This window comes from Triticum dicoccoides, chromosome 7A, assembly GCF_002162155.2.
Source record: "Triticum dicoccoides isolate Atlit2015 ecotype Zavitan chromosome 7A, WEW_v2.0, whole genome shotgun sequence".
Classification (NCBI taxonomy): Eukaryota; Viridiplantae; Streptophyta; class Magnoliopsida; order Poales; family Poaceae; genus Triticum; species Triticum dicoccoides.
The window spans coordinates 88,227,130-88,248,467 of NC_041392.1; the positions used below are offsets into that span (position 1 = coordinate 88,227,130).

At 49.3% G+C, this 21,338-nt stretch overlaps 2 protein-coding genes across 2 annotated transcripts; one reads left to right on the plus strand and one right to left on the minus strand.

The window, feature by feature from the left end:
• Positions 1-10,259: 10,259 nt before the first annotated feature.
• On the minus strand, positions 10,260-12,026 carry LOC119333170. Its single transcript, XM_037606165.1, has 2 exons — positions 11,546-12,026; positions 10,260-11,389 (listed from the first exon to the last, which is right to left on the minus strand). Exons 1-2 carry the CDS (start codon positions 11,871-11,873, stop codon positions 10,260-10,262), a joined length of 1,458 nt encoding a protein of 485 aa, XP_037462062.1. The 5' UTR covers positions 11,874-12,026.
• Positions 12,027-16,119: 4,093 nt separating this feature from the next.
• Positions 16,120-20,725, plus strand: LOC119329707 (protein DETOXIFICATION 27-like). Its single transcript, XM_037602780.1, has 7 exons — positions 16,120-16,528; positions 18,408-18,949; positions 19,234-19,377; positions 19,507-19,745; positions 19,849-19,967; positions 20,058-20,144; positions 20,298-20,725. Exons 1-7 carry the CDS (start codon positions 16,244-16,246, stop codon positions 20,343-20,345), a joined length of 1,464 nt encoding a protein of 487 aa, XP_037458677.1. The 5' UTR covers positions 16,120-16,243; the 3' UTR covers positions 20,346-20,725.
• Positions 20,726-21,338: the final 613 nt, after the last annotated feature.

A 21,338-nucleotide genomic window follows, 5' to 3' on the forward strand; every position in this document is an offset into this window, starting at 1 on the left:
GGGTACAAGAGTGATCCAAGAATGGATCACAGGACAGTGGTCAAAGTTATCCTTAGTAACTAGTGGACTAAGGAATTTTCTCAATTATGGAGGTGGTAAAAGAGTTCATCGTAAAGGGTTACGTCGATGCAAGCTTAACACCTATCCGGATAGCTCTGAGTAGAGATACCGGATACGTATAATGGAGCAACAATTTAGAATAGCTCCAAGTAGAACAGTTATTTGGAATAGCTCCAAATAGAACGTGGTAGCTGCATCTAGGAGATGACATAGAGATTTGTAAAGCACACACGGATCTGAAAGGTTCAGACCCGTTGACTATAACCTCTCTCACAAGCATAACATGATCAAACCCAGAACTCATCGAGTGTTAATCACATGGTAAATGTGAACTAGATTATTGACTCTAGTAAACTCTTTGGGTGTTAGTCACATGGGGATGTGACCTTGAGTGTTAATCACATATCGATGTGAACTATATTATTGACTCTAGTGCAAGTGGGAGACTGTTGGAAATATGCCCTAGAGGCAATAATAAATTGATTATTATTATATTTCCTTGTTCATGATAATCGTTTATTATCCATGCTAGAATTGTATTGATAGGAAACTCAGATACATGTGTGGATACATAGACAACACCATGTCCCTAGTAAGCCTCTAGTTGACTAGCTCGTTAATCAATAGATGGTTACGGTTTCCTGACCATGGACATTGGATGTCGTTGATAACGGGATCACATCATTAGGAGAATGATGTGATGGACAAGACCCAATCCTAAGCCTAGCACAAGATCATGTAGTTCGTATGCTAAAGCTTTTCTAATGTCAAGTATCATTTCCTTAGACCATGAGATTGTGCAACTCCCGGATACCGTAGGAGTGCTTTGGGTGTGCCAAACGTCACAACATAACTGGGTGTCTATAAAGGTACACTACGGGTATCTCTGAAAGTGTCTGTTGGGTTGGCACGAATCGAGATTGGGATTTTGTCACTCCGTGTAAACGGAGAGGTATCTCTGGGCCCACTCCGTAGGACATCATCATAATGTGCACAATGTGACCAAGGGATTGATCACGGGATGATGTGTTACAGAACGAGTAAAGAGACTTGCCGGTAACGAGATTGAACAAGGTATCGGTATACCGACGATCGAATCTCGGGCAAGTACCATACCGCTAGACAAAGGGAATTGTATACGGGATTGATTGAGTCCTTGACATCGTGGTTCATCCGATGAGATCATCGTGGAACATGTGGGAGCCAACATGGGTATCCAGATCCCGCTGTTGGTTATTGACCGGAGAACGTCTCGGTCATGTCTGCATGTCTCCCGAACCCGTAGGGTCTACACACTTAAGGTTCGATGACGCTAGGGTTATAAAGGAAGCTTGTATGTGGTTACTGAATGTTGTTCGGAGTCCCGGATGAGATCCCGGACGTCACGAGGAGTTCCGGAATGGTCCGGAGGTAAAGATTTATATATAGGAAGTCCTGTTTCGGCCATCGGGACAAGTTTCGGGATCATCGGTATTGTACCGGGACCACCGGAAGGGTCCCGGGGGCCCACCGGGTGGGGCCACCTGCCCCGGGGGCCACATGGGCTGTAGGGGGTGCGCCTTGGCCTACATGGGCCAAGGGCACAAGCCCCTAGAGGCCCATGCGCCAAGATAAAGGAAAAAGGGGAGAGTCCTAAAGGGGGAAGGCACCTCCGAGGTGCCTTGGGGAGGATGGACTCCTCCCCCCTCCTTAGCCGCACCCCTTTCTTGGAGTAGGGGGCAAGGCTGCGCCTCCCCCTTCTCCCCTGCCCCTATATATAGTGGAGGGGAGGGAGGGCATCCATACCTGAGCCCTTGGCGCCTCCCTCCCTCCCGTGACACCTCCTCCTCCCCCGTAGGTGCTTGGCGAAGCCCTGCAGGATTGCCACGCTCCTCCATCACCACCACGCCGTTGTGCTGCTGCTGGATGGAGTCTTCCTCAACCTCTCCCTCTCTCCTTGCTGGATCAAGGCGTGGGAGACATCGTTGAGCTGTACGTGTGTTGAACGCGGAGGTGCCGTCCGTTCGGCACTAGGATCATCGGTGATCTGAATCACGACGAGTACGACTCCATCAACCCCGTTCACTTGAACGCTTCCGCTTAGCGATCTACAAGGGTATGTAGATGCACTCTCTTTCTACTCGTTGCTGGTCTCTCCATAGATAGATCTTGGTGATTCGTAGGAAATTTTTTGAATTTCTGCTACGTTCCCTAACACTAGTGTCCCCGACAGGCGGGCCAGGGGGGGACAAGGGCGTGCGTCCAAGCTGTCCGCGCGTGCCCGTTTCACCCCAAACCGGGCGCAAGTTTGGGCCGGGGATGGGTCGAAAACGGACGGAATCCGGACATTTGTCCGTTTGAGGCAGTGCGCTGGGCTGCGCTATTCGTCCGTTTTACCCCAAACGGACGGGGGCGGACAGGATAGGGTCACGCGGTGAAGTTGGCCTTAAGAGAAACTCAATGGGGCGATCCATTTCGTCCACCGTCGTTCGTTTGGGTTGACGTGGACAAAAAAGTCGGCCGAACGCGCCGACTCATTCCCGGCCTATTTTTGAGCTGGATTTACGTCGGCGCGGACACAAGATAGACACGCGAGCGCTCACCCTCACTCCTCCTGGGGTCCGTTGGTCGGTGGCACATTGGGCTCTCCTCATCCAACAGCATACCCTCACCCGCCTGCTTCGTCGCCGACGCCGTCGGCCATTTTTTCAATAGAAAAAGGATACACAGATAGTTCTAGCATAGACAGATAAAAAAAAGATCAACTACTTGTCGTTTTCCGACTCCGACTCGGTAATGTCCTCCTCCGATGTCTGAATGTAGGCGTCGTTCTCGGAGTCCCAGGACGACGCTTCTCCTAGCTTCATGTTCAATTGAGCGGCCTACTTCCGCGCACGCTTGGCCTCCCGATAGGCGGCTCGCTCCGTCCTCCTCGCCTCCCTCTCCGTCCTTCTTTCCTTTTAGAACTGGCGCTCGTCGATGATGTCCTGCGGGAAGCGTTTGCACCACACCGCCATGGCTTCCACGCCCATCTCGGCGATGGCGAGGCGACGCTGCCGTCTTCGGTGGTCACGACGATCCTCGTCGGTGAAAAGCCACGGGAGAGGCACGAGATCCCGCGCTCGCTGGCTCGTCGACACGTCGGGAAAGTTCATCTCCCGACGAGGCCGCAGGAGGCGCCACGCCGCCGCGTCGTACATGCGGGCCACCTCCTTTGCGGTGTCGAAGGTGCCGAGAATGAGGCGTTTCTCGCCAAATCAGATCTCGAAGGAGAAGGCGCCGGAGCGGCGCTCGCGGACTCCGCGAAAATCCGAAGCGCCCAGGCGGCGCATCACATGATGGCATAGAGGCAGACTAATGAGAGGGGGCGAGACGAGTGGGCGGCAGACAGGGTGTGGAGGAAGCGCCTTCTTAATAACGAGCGCCGGCCGCGCCAAAATCAGCACGCGAATCTTTCCCGCGCGCTGGAGCGCCAAAACCAGTGCGCGCGGTCATGAAATGGATCGGCGCGTTGGGCGCACTGCGGACCCAAATCTAAAAATGGCCTGACGCCGGACGAGCGGCCGATCCAAATGAACAAAAGACGAATAAAAATGTCGTTCGTTTGAATCGGCCTGTTGGAGTTGCTCTAATAAAAGAATGGCCAGATCGGCTGGCTCAACCCTGATGATGCCTTCACCTTTGATCGATCAATCACGCGCGCTCAAGGCTATCCCCGCATTTGATTTGATTTTAGGCCTAGGGAGAAGTATATTTTTTTGTCCTTAAACTCTTTCGAAAGTATAGAAGTAGTCCCTGAATTTCAAAACCAGCAAAACTTAATCTCTCAACTTTCCAAACCAGATTAGTTTAGTCACTCTTACCGCTTCGAGTGGTTTCAATCTGATGTGGACATGGTTTTGACCAAAAACTTGAAACGTCACCTAGGTTTGACCGCCACGTTACACTCCATGTCATTTTTTTTCAAAACGCAGTACATGTCACCAAGGTCCCCAATAATCTCAGGCGCGGCGAGTTCGGATGAGAAGCCGGACAGCGTCGTCCATGACGCTCATGCGGCGGAGATGAAGCGCTCGAGCGGCCAAAGGAGCTCGGCGACCCAGGGCATGGCGTTGGCAGAAGAGTGATTTGGCCTCCCTGTTGCACGGGCCGTCGAGCTGCAGCCTGCGCCTGGCGAGACACCGCTAACCTTCTGGACAGGAGGCCTGAGCAGGAGGAGGAGCTCGAGGCGGCGAGCTCGGACAAGCCCTCCGCGGGCACCTCCACTGACGGTGTTGGCCATGCATCCGATCGTTTGTAGCGGCGTGTAAGATGCAGTCCAGGGAGCAACACATCACGCCCGTGTGTATTCTGGGCAAGATTGGATCAGCATGTTCATTGTGTTTCGCTTGCATCTTCGGCGGGCTGAATCAATACATACATTCACATATATTCCAGTAGCTAGTATGCACTTCGTGTTCTGTGGAAGCATCGACTGGCCGCCACACGCATGCAAAGCGGGCCAAGCACCTTAATCTCGCGCGCATGTCGAGCGCAGCTCGCGCTCCTTCCTGGAGCATGCCTGCAGGCGCCGTCGTATTTGCTCGTTGCACACACTGCCGGGCGCCGTCGACACGCACTGCCGCTCGCTGAGCATTATTTTTTTTCGAAACGGAGACAAAAGTTTTGCCACATCAATTAATTAAGGAGAAGAGAATTGCCCAGTTAATTTAAGGAAAACCGGGCGAAAACCTACACAAATAGAGCACGGACTAACTACTCACATGGCAAGAAATCCCCCAACCATACAGTCGGCCATTGCCAAACTCTCCGAATGCATAGCATCCACAAACCCTGACACTACTACTACGCCAAGTGAATCCCAACAAGAACACCATAACACAAGACATCATGCACCTCCCAATCCAAGAGGACAAGTCGAGAGACCGAAGATCATCCATCAAGCAACCAGAGATGCCTTGCCTATGACGTCACTCTTGCCTTTGCCCATCTTCTTTTGTTTGCCCCTTATTGGCGTTCCTGACAGGAGGCAAGCAATCGACCTGCCCAAACCAGGTCTAGCAGCCTCCACACTAGCGAGCAAGTCACAAAGTTCCTTCGCGAAGAGAGCATTTGAATTTGGAGTTGGAGTAGGTGCCAACACACTTGGCTCAATGGCCATGTCACTCATGGGCATCACCTTCTCGATGATCGCAGATGAGGGAAGGGCAGCAACATCTGGAACTCCGCGCTTGATGACTAACGCTTGACGCTCAATGGACTTCGGCGAGCGAGAGATCGCACCGTCCAAATCACTACTCTCCTCAGCATCAACTATCTGGCTCGACTCCAGGGATGATGTTGGTGGCAAAGCCACACTCGAGATCTCGGGAGGGTCTACCTGCAGTTGCTCGACACACAAAGGCAAAACCGGGCCCCCACACAACTCCCGAAGCTCGGGCATGATCCGTAACATCAGAGTCACAACCACATCATTGTCAAGTCCCTCAGAGGCTAATGGCGGTGAGCTGGCCCTAGCCCGAGGGGAGAAACGACCATGTGTTGGAAATATGCCCTAGAGGCAATAATAAATTAGTTATTATTATTGTATTTCATTGTTCATGATGATCGTTTATTATCCATGCTAGAATTGTATTGATAGGAAACTCAGATACATGTGTGGATACATAGACAACACCATGTCCCTAGTAAGCCTCTAGTTGACTAGCTCGTTGATCAATAGATGGTTACGGTTTCCTGACCATGGACATTGGATGTCGTTGATAACGGGATCACATCATTAGGAGAATGATGTGATGGACAAGACCCAATCCTAAGCCTAGCACAAAGATCGTGTAGTTCGTATACTAAAGCTTTTCTAATGTCAAGTATCATTTCCTTAGACCATGAGATTGTGCAACTCCCGGATACCGTAGGAGTGCTTTGGGTGTGCCAAACGTCACAACGTAACTGGGTGGCTATAAAGGTACACTACGGGTATCTCCGAAAGTGTCTGTTGGGTTGGCACGAATCGAGACTGGGATTTGTCACTCCGTGTAAACGGAGAGGTATCTCTGGGCCCACTCGGTAGGACATCATCATAATGTGCACAATGTGAACAAGGAGTTGATCACGTGATGATGTGTTACGGAACGAGTAAAGAGACTTGCCGGTAATGAGATTGAACAAGGTATCGGGATACCGACGATCGAATCTCGGGCAAGTATCGTACCGCTAGACAAAGAGAATTGTATACGGGATTGATTAAGTCCTTGACATCGTGGTTCATCCGATGAGATCATCGTGGAGCATATGGGAGCCAACATGGGTATCCAGATCCCGCTGTTGGTTATTGACCGGAGAGTTGTCTCGGCCATGTCTGCATGACTCACGAACCCGTAGGGTCTACACACTTAAGGTTCGGTGACGCTAGGGTTATAGGAAAAGTATGTACGCGGTTACCGAATGTTGTTCGGAGTCCCGGATGAGATCCCGGACGTCACGAGGAGTTCCGGAATGGTCCGGAGATAGAGATTGATACATAGGAAGTATGGTTTTGGCCACCGAAAGTGTTCCGGGCATCACCCGTAGTGTACCGGGGACCGCCGGAGGGGTCCGGGGGTCCACCAGGTGGGGCCACCAGCCTCGGAGGCCTACATGGGCCAATAGTGGGAAGGGACCAGCCCCTAGGTGGGCTGGGGCGCCTCCCACCAAGGCCCAAGGCACCTCAAGAGGGGAAGGGGGCAAACCCTAGGGCAGATGGGCCCTAAGGCCCACCCTAGGTGCGCCTCCCCCTCTCCCCCTTGTGGCCGCCACCCAAGATGGGATCTAGGGCTGCCGCACCCCTTGGGGTGGGAACCCTAGGTGGGGGCGCAGCCCTCCCTCTCCCCCTATATATAGTGGAGGCAAAGTGGCAGCCCAACACGCGATTCAATCTCCCTGTTGGCGCAGCCCTACCCCTCTCCCTCCTCGTCTCTCGTAGTGCTTGGCGAAGCCCTGCTGGAGTCCCGCGCTCCTCCATCACCACCACACCGTCGTGTTGCTGCTGCATGGAGTCTTCCCCAACCTCTCCTTCTCCCCTTGCTGGATCAAGGCGTAGGAGACGTCACCGGGCTGTATGTGTGTTGAACGCGGAGGTGCCGTCCGTTCGGCACTAGGATCATCGGTGATTTAGATCACGACGAGTACGACTCCATCAACCCCCGTTCACTTGAACGCTTCCGCTTAGCGATCTACAAGGGTATGTAGATGCACTCTCCTTCCCCTCGTTGCTAGATTACTCCATAGATTGATCTTGGTGATGCGTAGAAAATTTTGAATTTCTGCTACGATCCCCAACACCATGAAGCTCGTCTCCCTTCTCAGCGTCGAAGCTGCCATCGGGCACAACCAAAGGGTGCAACACATGAGTAGTGTGCAACACAGGCGGCGTCAGGGAGAGCCCGCCCAGTGCAGCCTCAGCTCGCTCCATAAAGCTCTCCATCCGCAACATCCAACCTTTCATAGAGTCAATGCCATCACGCAGAGGCTGGACCGTTTTCTCAAGCTGAAAGGAAGCCATACCAAGGAGCTCAGAGCGCAGCAGCTCGGCCTGCCTCTCCAAAGTGGGCCACATCAAGGTATCCGTCGGGGCCATTGATCCAGCAGGAGCAGAAACGATCGATGCCCAAGAATCACAACAAAATGTCTTTGAGAGGGGCGGGGCTTCTTTCTGGACCTTGTATGTAGATGGAGCTTGTTGGTGCTCGACGGGGGGGCGGGGCAATGGCGACACAGTAGCTCTTCCCAAGGAGCTGAGGGGACGCCGGGCATTGCGGCACTCATGCGCTCGATGACCGTTCTCAAGGCATCGATAACATCTAAAAGGATCTCGACAATCCGCTGCACGGTGTCCAGGAAAGAGACATCTGCAACATCTACCATGAAGCCAAGCAGGGACGGGACGGGTAGCCAAAGCAGGGGCTTGTGACGCTTGGCGTTGCACATTGCGCCGCGGGAGCACTTTCTGCCAACCTCCGCATGTATCCGCTTCACACGCCACGTCCTGCCGAGCAGCCGAAACCGAGGATTTGGTAGCCGGCGGTGGCGTCCGTTGGGTCAGCTCATCATCATCGTCGTCGTCTTCTTCGCCGTCAGTAAGGGAGCTCCACGAGACAGGTAGCTCTGAGTCAAAAACCACATCGCGCCAGCAGAAAATCACCCTAAGCGAGACGAGGGATTAAACTTATCCGGTTTTGAAACTTGAGGGACTAAATTTATCCGGTTTTAAAAGTTGGAGAACTAAGATTTGCTGGTTTTGAAGTCGAGGGACCATTGCTATATTTTCAAAAGAGTTGAAGGACGAAAACTTGTCCCTTTAATTTATAGTGTAGAAAAATTATAGAAATAGGAAAATCATTTCGAATAGTCCACTTCGCACTGGGCGTGGAAAGCAGTGCAGGGTCGACCAACGTTAACGTCTGATTAAACGCCACGATATACTGCCATTCATCCTAAAAAATAGTATAACGTCATTCGGTGAGTCCGGCCGGTTCGGGTTACTCTCAATAATTTCTTCTCTTTCCTACGCACGCGCGCGCCGATCACGCGGTTGTTGAGCGGACTGCGACGGTCGTCCGTGGAGCTAGCTAGCTGCGTCGCCGCTGGTAGTGGTGGCTTTCAGGTTTTAATTTCGTGGCACGCCTCGTCCATGATGATTTGATATTTAGTGTCGCGTTTTTATTTGACTAGTAATAATGTATGTGCAATGTACGTTTTTATTAGATAGAATATTAGTTGCACGTTATATTAGGTAAGATATATCTGTTGCACGTTGGTATTTAGTAGTATATCAATTACTTTTTCGCGGAAATGGTAGGATATTAATTACATGACAGATTTCATGGAATAGTGTTGAGTCAAAACGTGTTTGTAACCAATAGCAGTGGTGGGTAATTAGAGCGTTAAACGTGTTTGGTGCTCACCATTGAAGAAATTTGAACCGTTAGATAACATGATTTGACGGTTGAGATGGTTTGGATCTGTCCTTTTGGGTCTTTTTATATTAGTATAGATATAGATATAGATATAAATATAGATGTTGTGTGAATTGTAGCTGCCTGGACATGTCATCTACAGTAGAAGTAAACCAAGAATTTTTGGAAGCGGGGAACTGGCCCGAGATGGAGGGAGGGTGCGCGGTTTCTACTGACCCCCTTTGGACCACAAAAAAAGAAAAAGGGAAACAGACAATCGAAAATAAATAGGCGATTATGGTTACTTGGTCCGAAATAATAGACATGTCAGTACAGTACAGATGCGCGTACATACATTGTGATCGCTGTCCCTTGTCGCCGTGGTCACTTTTTCGCCGGGTTCGTCATGGCTCACGACATCAATAGCTACATGCAGTCGACACGGCTGGTGCTATCTTCATCACATCTAAATGTTTTAAGAGTCATCGGCGTGGGCGAGCCAGGTTGCGTGAAAACCTCTTCCATTTGCACCACTCCATCGGTACTTCTGCACGCACGCAGTGGCGAACGCAGGAATAATTTCTAGGTGTGGCGGAGTGTATGAACAAAAAAACCATGTATAATTCAACTATGGAAGTGCTCACTAGAATACTCGATAAATATTACTTGGTGTTCAACAAATAAAACCGAAATCAAAACTTAACTATTGGCACTCTAAATACCTCAGCTGATGAAGATTACATGGATGATTGAGTGCCAAAAAAACCATTTATATTACCTAGACCGGCATAAAAATGACCTATAAAACATAAACACCAGAGATAAATCATGAATTAGTAACTAGTAGGATATAAGGATAGAAACAACATTATGCAAGTGAAGATAGTTAGAAAGAATACATACCCATAATGAAGATTTACTCTCATTAAATAGAACGTGGCAATGGCATTCTTCTACCTTCATGTTGAAATTCTTTCTTAATTTCAGCAAGATCAAGTCCTTTAAATATCTCTCTCTCGATGTAGCACACCATTAAGTCATCAAGCCAACCATCGGACATCTTGCTGCGCAAATCAGTCTTGATGATCTTCATTGCTGAGAAGGCCCTTTCAACCGATGCCGTTGCCACCGGTAGAAGCAACCCCAACTCAATAAGGCGATAAACCAGAGGGAACATAATATTTCTTTCAAGTTCAAACATTTTCTTGGCTAGGCTTGCAAGATCATAACAAACTCTAAAGTCATCATGTCTTTTCATGTGGTTGATGAACAACTGGAGCTCGGTTTTCATACGCTTATGGTCATCACTGGAGAAATCTGCATCATAGATGTCTGTAAGCTTAGCAACTTTGTCCAAATCAAACTTGGAAAATGAGTCTCTTGGGTCAAGACAAGCTTAACAACCAAGGCCATTTGTTCTTTTACTGATATATCACGAGATTCATCAATAAGAACCGAAAAAAGATTATCCCCCATCTCTTGTTTTATTGCTCTTCGGACCCCATCTGCACAACTTTTGGCAAGTGCTTTTTGAATTTTTGAAGAAATCATTTGTGCATTTCCTGGGCATAGCTCATCAAACGCAATTCTCACTTCCTCCTTTCTTGCTTTGTACCAATCAAGCATCTCTAGAAAATTACCTTTATTTAAGGAAAGGGCAGATTCATTGTGTCCACGAAATGGTTCACCTTGCAATGCAAGAAAACTTACAATCCCCAAAGATGTTTCCAAACGGGTCTCGTACTTGATTAATGATTCTTTGTTATAGACTGTAACCTTACGCTTCAGACTTGAGCTTTGATTTTTAAAATCTTCATATGCTGTCCTTGATTGATTGTGGATACTCCTGGGGCCACCAACATGAAGAGGAAATGCCTTGTATGCATTCTTCCAAGTACTGTAGCCATCTTTGGTGAAGGTAGTATGACCAAATTTTTCATCCACCGGATCTTGTCTGAAAAGAAAACAATAAAAGCAATAGACTGCATTCTTTTCCACGCTATATTCCAACCAAGGATTTTTTTCATACCATGCTTCACAAAAGGCCCTGTCAAAATGATCACGTTCGTACGTATGACCGACCGGTCGAGTTGGACCCTTTGCCACATAAGCCAATCTAACTTCATCTCTAATGTTGGGATGAAAATTATTAATTGGAATACGAAGCCCGGGATCAGGCTGGATGTGGTCAGGATGCAACTCCTCAATGAACTTGCCCTCTCCCCCGTCTCTAGCTATTGGTTCATTCTCAATATAATTTTCGCCTTCATCCTCTTCCTCTTGAACAGATGCTGAAACTTCAATCCGCACATTCTCTTGATGCGCGGGCTCTTCTTGTCGTTCAGCGACTACTTCCAAAGTTGGAGCTGGGCTCGAGGTGCTAGTGCCACTGGCTTTGGCAAAAATACTCTTTAAATCTGTATAAGAGAACACAAGAGAAACTAATTGGATGTTGGAGCAATACCAGTAGAATAATTAAATAAATGTTCAAGCAAGTAACCTGAGTACATACATGACACAATTGAAATGATGCGATCAAGGGGAAGAACCGAAGAAGTACAACTAAATTATACCTTTCATTACATACTTAATCCTCTTCTTCGGCGGTGTCATCTGCAAACCCTGCGGACTCGACGAGTCGCGGCCGCCGCCTTGCTGATCTCGGAGCCTGTCGCCGTCTTGCCTGTCGCCGCCTTCGTGCCCACGGTGTCCGGTGATTGATTGCCGGCTGCCCGCTGCCATGCGTCCGTGCGGCCGTGCCCTAGCCTCTAAAGCGCCGCCGCGCCGCCTCCGTCTTGCGAGAAAGTAGCAACGAACGACTCGTATTCTCGTCTCGTAGAGTCGTAGTCTGCCTAGCAGTCGTGCGTCTGTGTCCTTCAGCCCATGGGCACGGCCCGTCATTCAATCGGCAGTAACCAAGCCCAATAGGAGGCACGCGCACGCCCTACTACCTGAAAAATACGCCAGGCTAATACACTAGTATAGTAGTACATATACGTATTTGCACGGCAGCTTAGGTATGGCGTTCGCCAAACCACGCCATATAGCTAGGTTCGCCCCTGCACGCACGCATGCGTGCCATATTCGGAAGTTACGTAAAACTTTTCTAATAACCCCCTTGGTAGGTGTAGGATTATTGGGGTCGGAACTCGAAAGATTATTATCATAGTTTTAAATAGCTGGTTATAGCTTTGCTATTGCTCCGCTATAGCTGTTTGAGGATGTTGCTGCTAAATAATTTCATGTATACTGTTATAGCTCCGCTATAGCCCGCTATAACCCAGCTATAGCTGTTTTTAAGGGTCGCCGCTAAATGCCATAGTCCGCTTTTTAAAACATTGATTACTACCCCTTCCTGTTGCGATGATGATGTGATGATTAGGTTTCCCGGTTAATTTGGTTGTCGTCCTTTAATCTGTTGAAACTTTTGTAGCTAATGTGCCGCTAGGCCTTTCCTGGCTAGTTTTGGGTAGATTGAAGTATCCTGGTGTGGTGATATATATCAATGGTGTGTGATGACTAGGCTTGCTAGACTGGAGCATCGTGATGTGGCTCTAGATCAATTAATGATGTAATGGTTGGTTTGTTGCCCTGTAAACAACTCCATTTTCATGAAAATGAAAATAGGGCCGTGTGGCCCCTTTGATCTGAAAAAAAATGATGATGATGACATAGTCAGCAAGTGGTCAGGGATTCTACTGTGTCCGCCTCTCACATTGTTGCAAGATGCGGCGGAGAAGGAAGCGAAATGCAAATCGGCGCTGAGCTCCCCTCTACCTGTGTCCTCTTCCCCGCCAAGTCAAGCTGGAGTGTAGAACGGCCCAATGTTGTAGCTTTCCGGATCCAAGCGTGGCAAAATCGAACATTTTAACCGCGAAGCCAAGTTAGTAAAAGTGTTGAACTGTTCAATGCTGTAGCTTTCCAGATCCAAGCGCCGCATAGGGCTGGAAAAAAAGCTCAAAGTTCGTGAACTAAACGAGTAGCTCGTGACTTGGCTCGAATCGACTTGAACTCAAAGAATAATGAGCCAAGCTGAGCTTTAGTTTAAGATCATTTATAGACCAAATTAAATGAGCCAATCTTAAGAGTACTCATATAACTCGCTAGGCTCGGTACAAAAGATCAGCTACTCTCAATACAAAAAAGATTAGCCACTCAGCACCCTATGTTCTAGGCGCGCAACATAAGGCCTAGTCTTTGAAGGCCCAGGCACCCAAAAAACTCATGTGTTACAAAAAATTACTCCCTCCGTTCATTTTTGTAAGTCGTTTCAGACAACTCAAAATAGGCTGTTTTGCACATTGTCTAAAATGTCTTCAAGGTCTTATAAAAGTGAACAGAGGAAATACTATTGTTTAGTGATATATATGTTTAATATATACATAATTATTTTTATAACATTTGAGGATTTTATGTTCATATCTTTAACGAGTTTAACAAGTTAAACGAGATAGCTCGCGAGTTATATGAGTCGAGTCAATCTTGAATCTAAGCTCGTTATAATAATGAGTCGAGTCGAGATAGCTCGTTAACAAAACGAGCTCTAGCGAATCGAGCCGAGCTGGCTCGACTCGGCTCGAATTCCAGCCCTAGCGCCGCACAATCGGCCGTTTTAACATGGAGCAGGCGCTTGTTCGGCTGTTCGTTCGTCATCACCACTGCAGCGCTTCTCTGAGCTCGCGGTCTTTTTCGAGAAGAAAACATGAGCTGTGTCAGCGGGAGAAATGAAAAACCACGCATGCCTCGTGCTTGCGTGCGCTTCAATTTCTGGGAAGCCGTCCTCATGCTGCGACTGCGACGATCGCGCGGTAGACGTACGAATGAAGCAAGCACAAGAGCCAAAGAGGCTTCGCTCATCGATGACACCGTACCGATGAACGGCTAACGGATGATTATTAAACTATGCTCGCCTACTATAACTAGCAAACGAGCGGTTGTGAGCGAGTGCTAGCTAGATCGGCTGGCTCAATATTACTATAATGAACAGGCAATAATTGAATTTGGTTTTAAAACTTAATGAGCTTAATGTACAATATAATGAGTTTCACGAGCAGCTTATTAATACAATTATAGTACTACTAGATCATTTTCTCATCGACCCTTCCCACAAGCGCCTCCAAGACGACTAGGGTTTTCTCACCTCTCACAGGCAGTACTACCGATCTACCTCGTCTTTTCTAGCCATAAGGTCATGAGGCGTGGTGGATCCCGCCCTTGCCTATAAGAGGACTTTTGTTTCGTCCTTAGGTATTTTCTAGAGTTTGTTTAGCGTTTGTGTCCTACTCAGAAAGCCGAGACGGTGGCGACTTTTTGAAGATGAAATAAGACTCTCCACACCTAGCCCCTGTCCCGGAGGTGAGTCCAGCATCGCCGGAGGGCGTATGGAGGTGTGTCTCCTATGAATCTCGTCGGATTCGGTCGATATTTGTTTTCATTGGATCTGCTTGGATCTAATCTTCGTTCGTTCGCGTTTGAATCTTTTTGGTCTACACTTTTCTTCATTGATGACGGTTGTGTTTTCTAATGTGCTGGTCCTTTGGGGTCTTAGCACGACAACTTACTGATTGTTTACTATAACATGATTTGCCCGGCTCCAGTGAAGGAGAGGCGATGATGGCGGCATGTCTTCGACTCGTTCCAGTGCTTTTAGTGTTGTTAGGTGGTCTACTGACATGGATGTAATTTTTGTTTTTTATGTTCTTTATACTACCATGATATGAATAGATAAAAAAAGTCGACTTTGCTAATGTCACTCTGTTTACATAGTACATACATAGATGCTCATACATATGCATATATACTCGTCCCTATAAATGCACACGCGTACATTCTACCTCTATGAATACCTCCGAAAGGCTGAGCCTACACATCATGTTGGGATTACGAAGTCACTACAGATGCCTTCGTAGTCGACGGAAACGTTTACTACCATAGTACGAACACCATTGTAAAGCCTAAAATAAATCTAAAAATATGAGCACCAACGCCAAGTCTAGCACTTGAATTTTGATGGGTTGGTTCCACCATAAAGAATATAAAGAGCATCTACAACCGGATCTCAAACGTCTCATTTTACAGTTCGTCACTGTCCGAACACAAAAAAGAAGAAAAAGGCCACCCAACCGGACCCCCCTCCCCCCTCCCTCACTTTGTCCTCATGTGACCGGGTTGTCCGCGAATCTCATCACACCAAATATGAAGAGGATATGGAGATGTCCAGACAGCCCTCCACGTAGGATGCGGCCCATCACAGACCACCTTTTAATTTTATGTATTCTTTTTTTCTTCTTGTTTTCATCCTCATCAATCGCACGTTCCGAATTACTTGTCGCAGGTATGAATGTATCTAAATGTATTTTAGTTCTAGATACATTCATTTCTACGACGAGTAATTTGGAACGGAGGGAGTACTTGGGGATCGAAAATTAGCCAATTCTGCTTGTCAATGCTCTAAGCATCTGAGATGGCCTCAGTTCCCATGGGCAATACTAAAAAACAGTCCGCTTTCACTTTTGATCAAATCACGCGTCAGTATGGACAAGAGGAGTGCTAGACGACTGGTGCTAGCAAACAATATGGCCCGGATCCAAAACCCACCTGGATGCGCCGTGGCCTTGCCCGACGCACCTGCGCACGCACGCACGCACCTGCTCCCCGTTGGATGGACGCGCAACAGCGACGTGGTGCTAGATCTCGTCCGACCCCGCCGGCGAAGCGATGCTCATCGGCGGCCTCGCGTTGGCCACACCGGTCGAGCTGACAGCCTTGTCAGCTGGCGCCTCTTTTCAGAAAGAAAAATGAAAAAGACAGCCTCGTCAGTTCATTGTAGATTGCTGGGTTTCTGAATGAGCTTCTCCACTCGATCTCCGGCCGGATGGGTGTGGTGGGCGTGGCGGGGCGCCGATGGTTGGTGCGTGTGGATGGCTCGGCTCAGGCGCTATGGACCGTCCTGTCCATAAACGAGCTGATTAGGCACGGGCGGAGGCGGAGCCCTCCTGTCCTGTGTGTACACTGACCGTCCAAAAGTTTCGTCTGTATGCCCCCGGCTGGCTCCCGTACGTGCAGCTACCGCCCGGCAGGCAGATATAGCCAAGCGGCAGCTCCACATAAATGAGCTGATTAAGCACGCGCGGGGCCTCCGCTATATACATACATACTCACCACCCGGCACCCGATCGACCGCAAACACGCAAGCAAAAGACCACGAGAAAGAACCCGGAGGAGCTGAAGCTGCGCGGAGCGTCGTCGTCGTCGAGCGGAGCGCGCCGGCCATGAGAGGGGACGGGGAGGAGGAGGAGGAGGAGGCGTCGGCGCCGCTGCTGCAGCCGCTGCCGGCCAAGGGGGACGGGCAGAGGCGGGGCGCGCGGGTGGCGCGGGAGTGGTGGGACGAGTCGAAGCGGCTGTGGCGGATCGTGGGGCCGGCCATCTTCCAGCGGGTGGCGCTGTACGGGATCAACGTCGTCTCGCAGGCCTTCATCGGCCACATCGGCGACCTCGAGCTCGCCGCCTTCTCCATCGCCTCCACCGTCATCGCCGGGTTCAACTTCGGATTCCTGGTGAGCAAGACCTTCGTTCATTCATGCTTGCTCCGCCTCCTTGCCCGATCCATGCCTTCAATTTGGAGCTAGCACGCACGCACCGGTTGATTCCTCCGTCCCTTGCGCACGCCGGGAGACCGAGACAACGGAGTAGATCCATCTCAGAAGCATAGCCACAGGCTCGTTCCAGAAACGACAAGCCGAGAAAAGAACAGGGTGGATCGGCTGGCTAAGAAGTAAGAACCCCACGGCATTTGATTCGATCGCCGCCTTGTTTACCTCCATCGCCGCCAGCTAATTTGAACCGCCCCGCTCTGTAGCTAAGCTGCGCGTAAACCAGTGCAGGCAGGGTCAACGTTAACGCCGAAATCGCGCGCGCGTATCCTATCAAGTATCAACACGCCCCAGCTGCTCGTGCTAATCTGGATAACTTGTCCACTCCTACTCCGTCTCCATTTCCCATACGCGCGGGCGCGCGTGCCACGTGGATGTTGGATTGGGCCGACGGCCGCCGGCCGACGAACACGGGTGCATCGCCGCTGGGAGCAGCTTTCAGGTCTTCATTTCGTTTAGCGGGGCAGGAGCAGCAGCAGTGCTGTTTTTCGAGGGAGACAGTGCGGGCCTGCTCTTCCACGATTGGGATATCTAGCGTCGCACTTGGAGCTCCTCTCGTGCAACCATGCAGTAGCTTTCAGATCTTAATTCCGTGGGCTTGCTTCCTTATTTGATATTCGAAATAAATGAAACGATGAGTAAGATCTTACGTAGAAGAAGCACAATCGATCGCGCTCGTTCCGGAAAAGACAAGGGGACAGGATCGAGTAAAGAAACCAGGAACGTGACGGCGTTCGTTTGTTGGTTGCCAAATTGGTTTGGGACTATGAACCGGTCGACCTTGCTTGCACCCCGCCCTAATGTATTGCATGGTCAGCTCTGACGATGGAACCGCCGCCGTATCTTATCATCATATCCAGCTCGTGGCGTCTTGCCGCCTTGAGTAATACTATTTTCTCCGTCTCAAATTACTTGTCACATAAATGGATTATTCGTCTCTGTGATAAGTATTTTCGGACGTAGGGAGTACTATACACGTAGCATGCCGACCACCATCCCCTTTTTTCCCGCTTCATGGGCGAGGCGGGGATCATGTGGTTGGTGTCGCCACAGCTACAGCTTGCGTGCTACAAGTAACTTTCGGATTTTAATTTCGTAGCACTTAAGTGGGTATACCTCACGAGCAGCTTTTGTTTTCTGAGGGGAACACTTTACTATAATCTTATATGTTGATAGTCTTTCCTAGCCATGATGTAGTCAAGCTTTACTATGTTTGGCTTGAGACAAAACTTATATGCGGACTAAAATACAGAGGGAGTAGGAGAGACTGCACTAGTTTCTGCTCTCTCTGGAGTCTGGACTGGATCAGAAAACCAATAGCCAATAATATCCAGAGATGTGTCCCTCTTCTGCAAGCCATAGCAAGAGGAACCGTGTCCTGGTTGAGCACATGTCAAATTGATTGCTGGACCGGGTCGGCCGCTAGCTGCCGCACCGCACACTGTATCTCGTGCAGTTTTGTGTCCACGTACGCGCCTGCCGCTGCTGACGCCGTCACGCACCGGCCCCTGACACCGATCAGGTCTACTGCATTGTGGTGGCCAGTTCGTCATGGCTCCCGGCATCACATGCCCATCGCACGATCAGCAGCACGAGTAGAACTATTCCGTCACAGTGAAAATGTTTGGTACTGTAGTAAAAAGAAAAGATCTTCAGGCTAGCTATGGTGAAAAACAGTGTGCTGTTTGGCCGTTCCGTGAAAATGTTTGTAATCACTGATGTTTACCAATGGCCGTTCCGTGAGCTTCATTGTGTTTCTGCTGACTGGTGGTGACACTCACAGCTGGGCATGGCGAGCGCGCTGGAGACGCTGTGCGGGCAGGCGTTCGGGGCGAGGAAGCACCACATGCTGGGCATCTACCTGCAGCGGTCCTGGATCGTGCTCTTCCTCTTCGCGCTGGCGCTCACGCCCACCTACGTCTTCACCGAGCGCCTGCTGCTCCTCCTCGGCCAGACGCCGGAGCTGTCCCGCCTCGCCGGCGAGATGAGCGTGTGGCTCATCCCGCAGCACTTCGCCATGGCCATGCTGCTCCCGCTCACCCGCTTCCTGCAGAGCCAGCTCAAGAACTGGGTCACCGCCGCCACCGCCAGGGTCACCCTCGCGCTGCACGTCCTCGTCACCTACCTCCTCGTCACCCGCTTCCAGCTCGGCTACGCCGGCGTGGTCGTAGCCGCCGACGTCGCCTGGTGGCTCGTCGTGCTGGGGCAGTTCTTCTACGTCGTCTGCGGCGGCTGCCCGCTCTCCTGGAGGGGCTTCTCCGTCGAGGCCTTCGCCGACTTCTGGGACTTCATCAAGCTCTCCACCGCATCCGGCGTCATGCTCTGGTAAGTCTTTTTGTCACACTTTTTAGAAGAGTGCACGTACCAATTACGTAGAGTATAACGAACAAGTGTATACTACTCCCTCTGTTCCTAAATATTTCTTTCTAGAGATTTCAAATGAAACACCACATACGGATGTATATAGGTATATTTTAGAGTGTAAATTCACTCATTTTGCTACGTATATAGTCACTTGTTAAAATATTTAAAAAGATAAATATTTAGGAACGAAGGGAGTACATTCTAGCCACTGATTCTTTGGCATTTCTTTGCCAATCCGCATGCAGCATGGAGAACTGGTACTACAGGGTGCTTGTGTTGCTCACGGGGTACCTGCCCAACGCTGAGATCGCCGTGGACGCCCTCTCCATATGCTTGACGATCAACGGCTGGGAGATGATGATCCCGCTAGGGTTCCTGGCAGCCACTGGGTACGTACTTACGCACGCACGCACACCGAATTCAACAATGAGTACACGGCCGAGTGTTGCATCGTTCGGTCAGAGACTCAGAGTGGACTAACATGTGTGCCTGGCAAATTTTTGCGTAAAATTTTGCAGTGTTCGGGTGGCAAACGAGCTCGGCGCGGGCAGCGGCAAGGGCGCGCGCTTCTCCATCGTCGTCTCCATCACCACCTCCGTGGTGATCGGGCTCGTCTTCTGGTGCCTTATCCTCACCTACAACGACCAGATCGCGCTCCTCTTCTCGTCGGGGAAGGCCGTGCTCGACGCCGTGCACAACCTCTCCATGCTCCTCGCCTTCACCATCCTCCTCAACAGCGTGCAGCCCGTCCTCTCAGGTACATACATTTCCTTATATAGCTCAAAATCCAGAAATGCCACTGAAGCTCTTTGTATCATTGCGCTTGTGTTGTATTGTAACTATGGGTGGTTGCATTGCAGGGGTGGCTATTGGTTCTGGATGGCAAGCACTGGTCGCCTATGTCAACATCGGATCCTACTACCTGGTCGGGGTGCCCATCGGGATCATACTGGGCTGGCCGCTCGGCTTCGGAGTTCGGGTAGGGAATGGATCATCACAAGGGCGGAGAAACAAAAATGAACAGAAGAAAATTTGCATCTTCTGATCACGCATGACTTAAATTTTGCAGGGAATTTGGTCTGGGTTGATTGGCGGGACTGCTGTTCAGACGCTGGTGTTAGTCTACCTCACCATGAGATGTGATTGGGACGATGAGGTAAGTCAGAGCTCCTCTTTTCTGCTCTATATATGTCTGGTTTATCTTGTCATGAAATTCAACAGTCTATTATCTTCTTTTCTGTTATCACTTTTTTCGGAACAATCATTTTGTTGTTGGGATTTTTTTAGCTCATTGCTTGTGTGATTGCAGGCTAAGACCACCAGTGCACGAATGAGAAAATGGGCCAGCACAAAATGAAAGCCACTCGACAATATTGTTGTCAACTTTCAGCTCCCTTTGACACAGGGGAAAAGGAGCTCAGCAGCACAAGGATCAGAAGCAAACGCTCAGAATATGGGACGGAGGAAGTAGTTAGTTCAGAAGAAAATGTGGGCGTTTATTTGACTAGGAAGCAAGCATGCGGCCTGTTTCTCAAGATATCCGCTGGTCAAGAAAATTCAGTGTGCTATCAGTGGGCTCAAAACTATGTATTTCTACGATATCTAAAAGCATAGCACAGAGAGAAAAAGGATGAATTGATGTGCTAGAAATTCAAATTCCACCGGCCAAAGCAAAACATCGAGACATTGATTTGATGGATCTTGTTCTATTAGTATAATCCTTGGATGATAATTGTACCTGTCATGACCTGTTTTCTGCACGATTCACCCGATCAGACCATAACCGCTAGATTTTCGTAACCTTGCGCAAACAAATCACATCCAAGAAAAAATATGCATTTTTTTGAGAGAGAAAAAAGCAATTTTTATCTAACGTTTTTGCCATTCTCAGTCAGATGATATAATTAGCCAAATCCCCTGTCAACTTCTCCATCAGAATTGTGTAGATTTTTCCTTTCTGGTTGTCCTTTTTATGATTGATTTTACACACTACTGTTTTGTGGGTCCTTTTTTTTTCAAGAAACTTCAAATATACAAATCTTCAATCATGGCAGTACAACGAACACCAAGAATATTAAAAAATTATATCTAGATTCATAGACCACCTAGCGACGACTACAATCACTCATGCAAGCCAAAGACACACCGCCGTCATCGCCCCTCCCTCATCAGAGCCGGTCACAACTTGTTGTAGACAAAAGGGAAGTCGTCGTGCTAAGCCTCCATAGGACCAACGCACCAGAACAACAACCGTCACCGATGAAGAGCAATTTAGATCAGAAGGATTCAACATGAAAACACTTCAACAAAGACCAGATCCAAGCAGATTCACCAAAGTCAATCACCGACC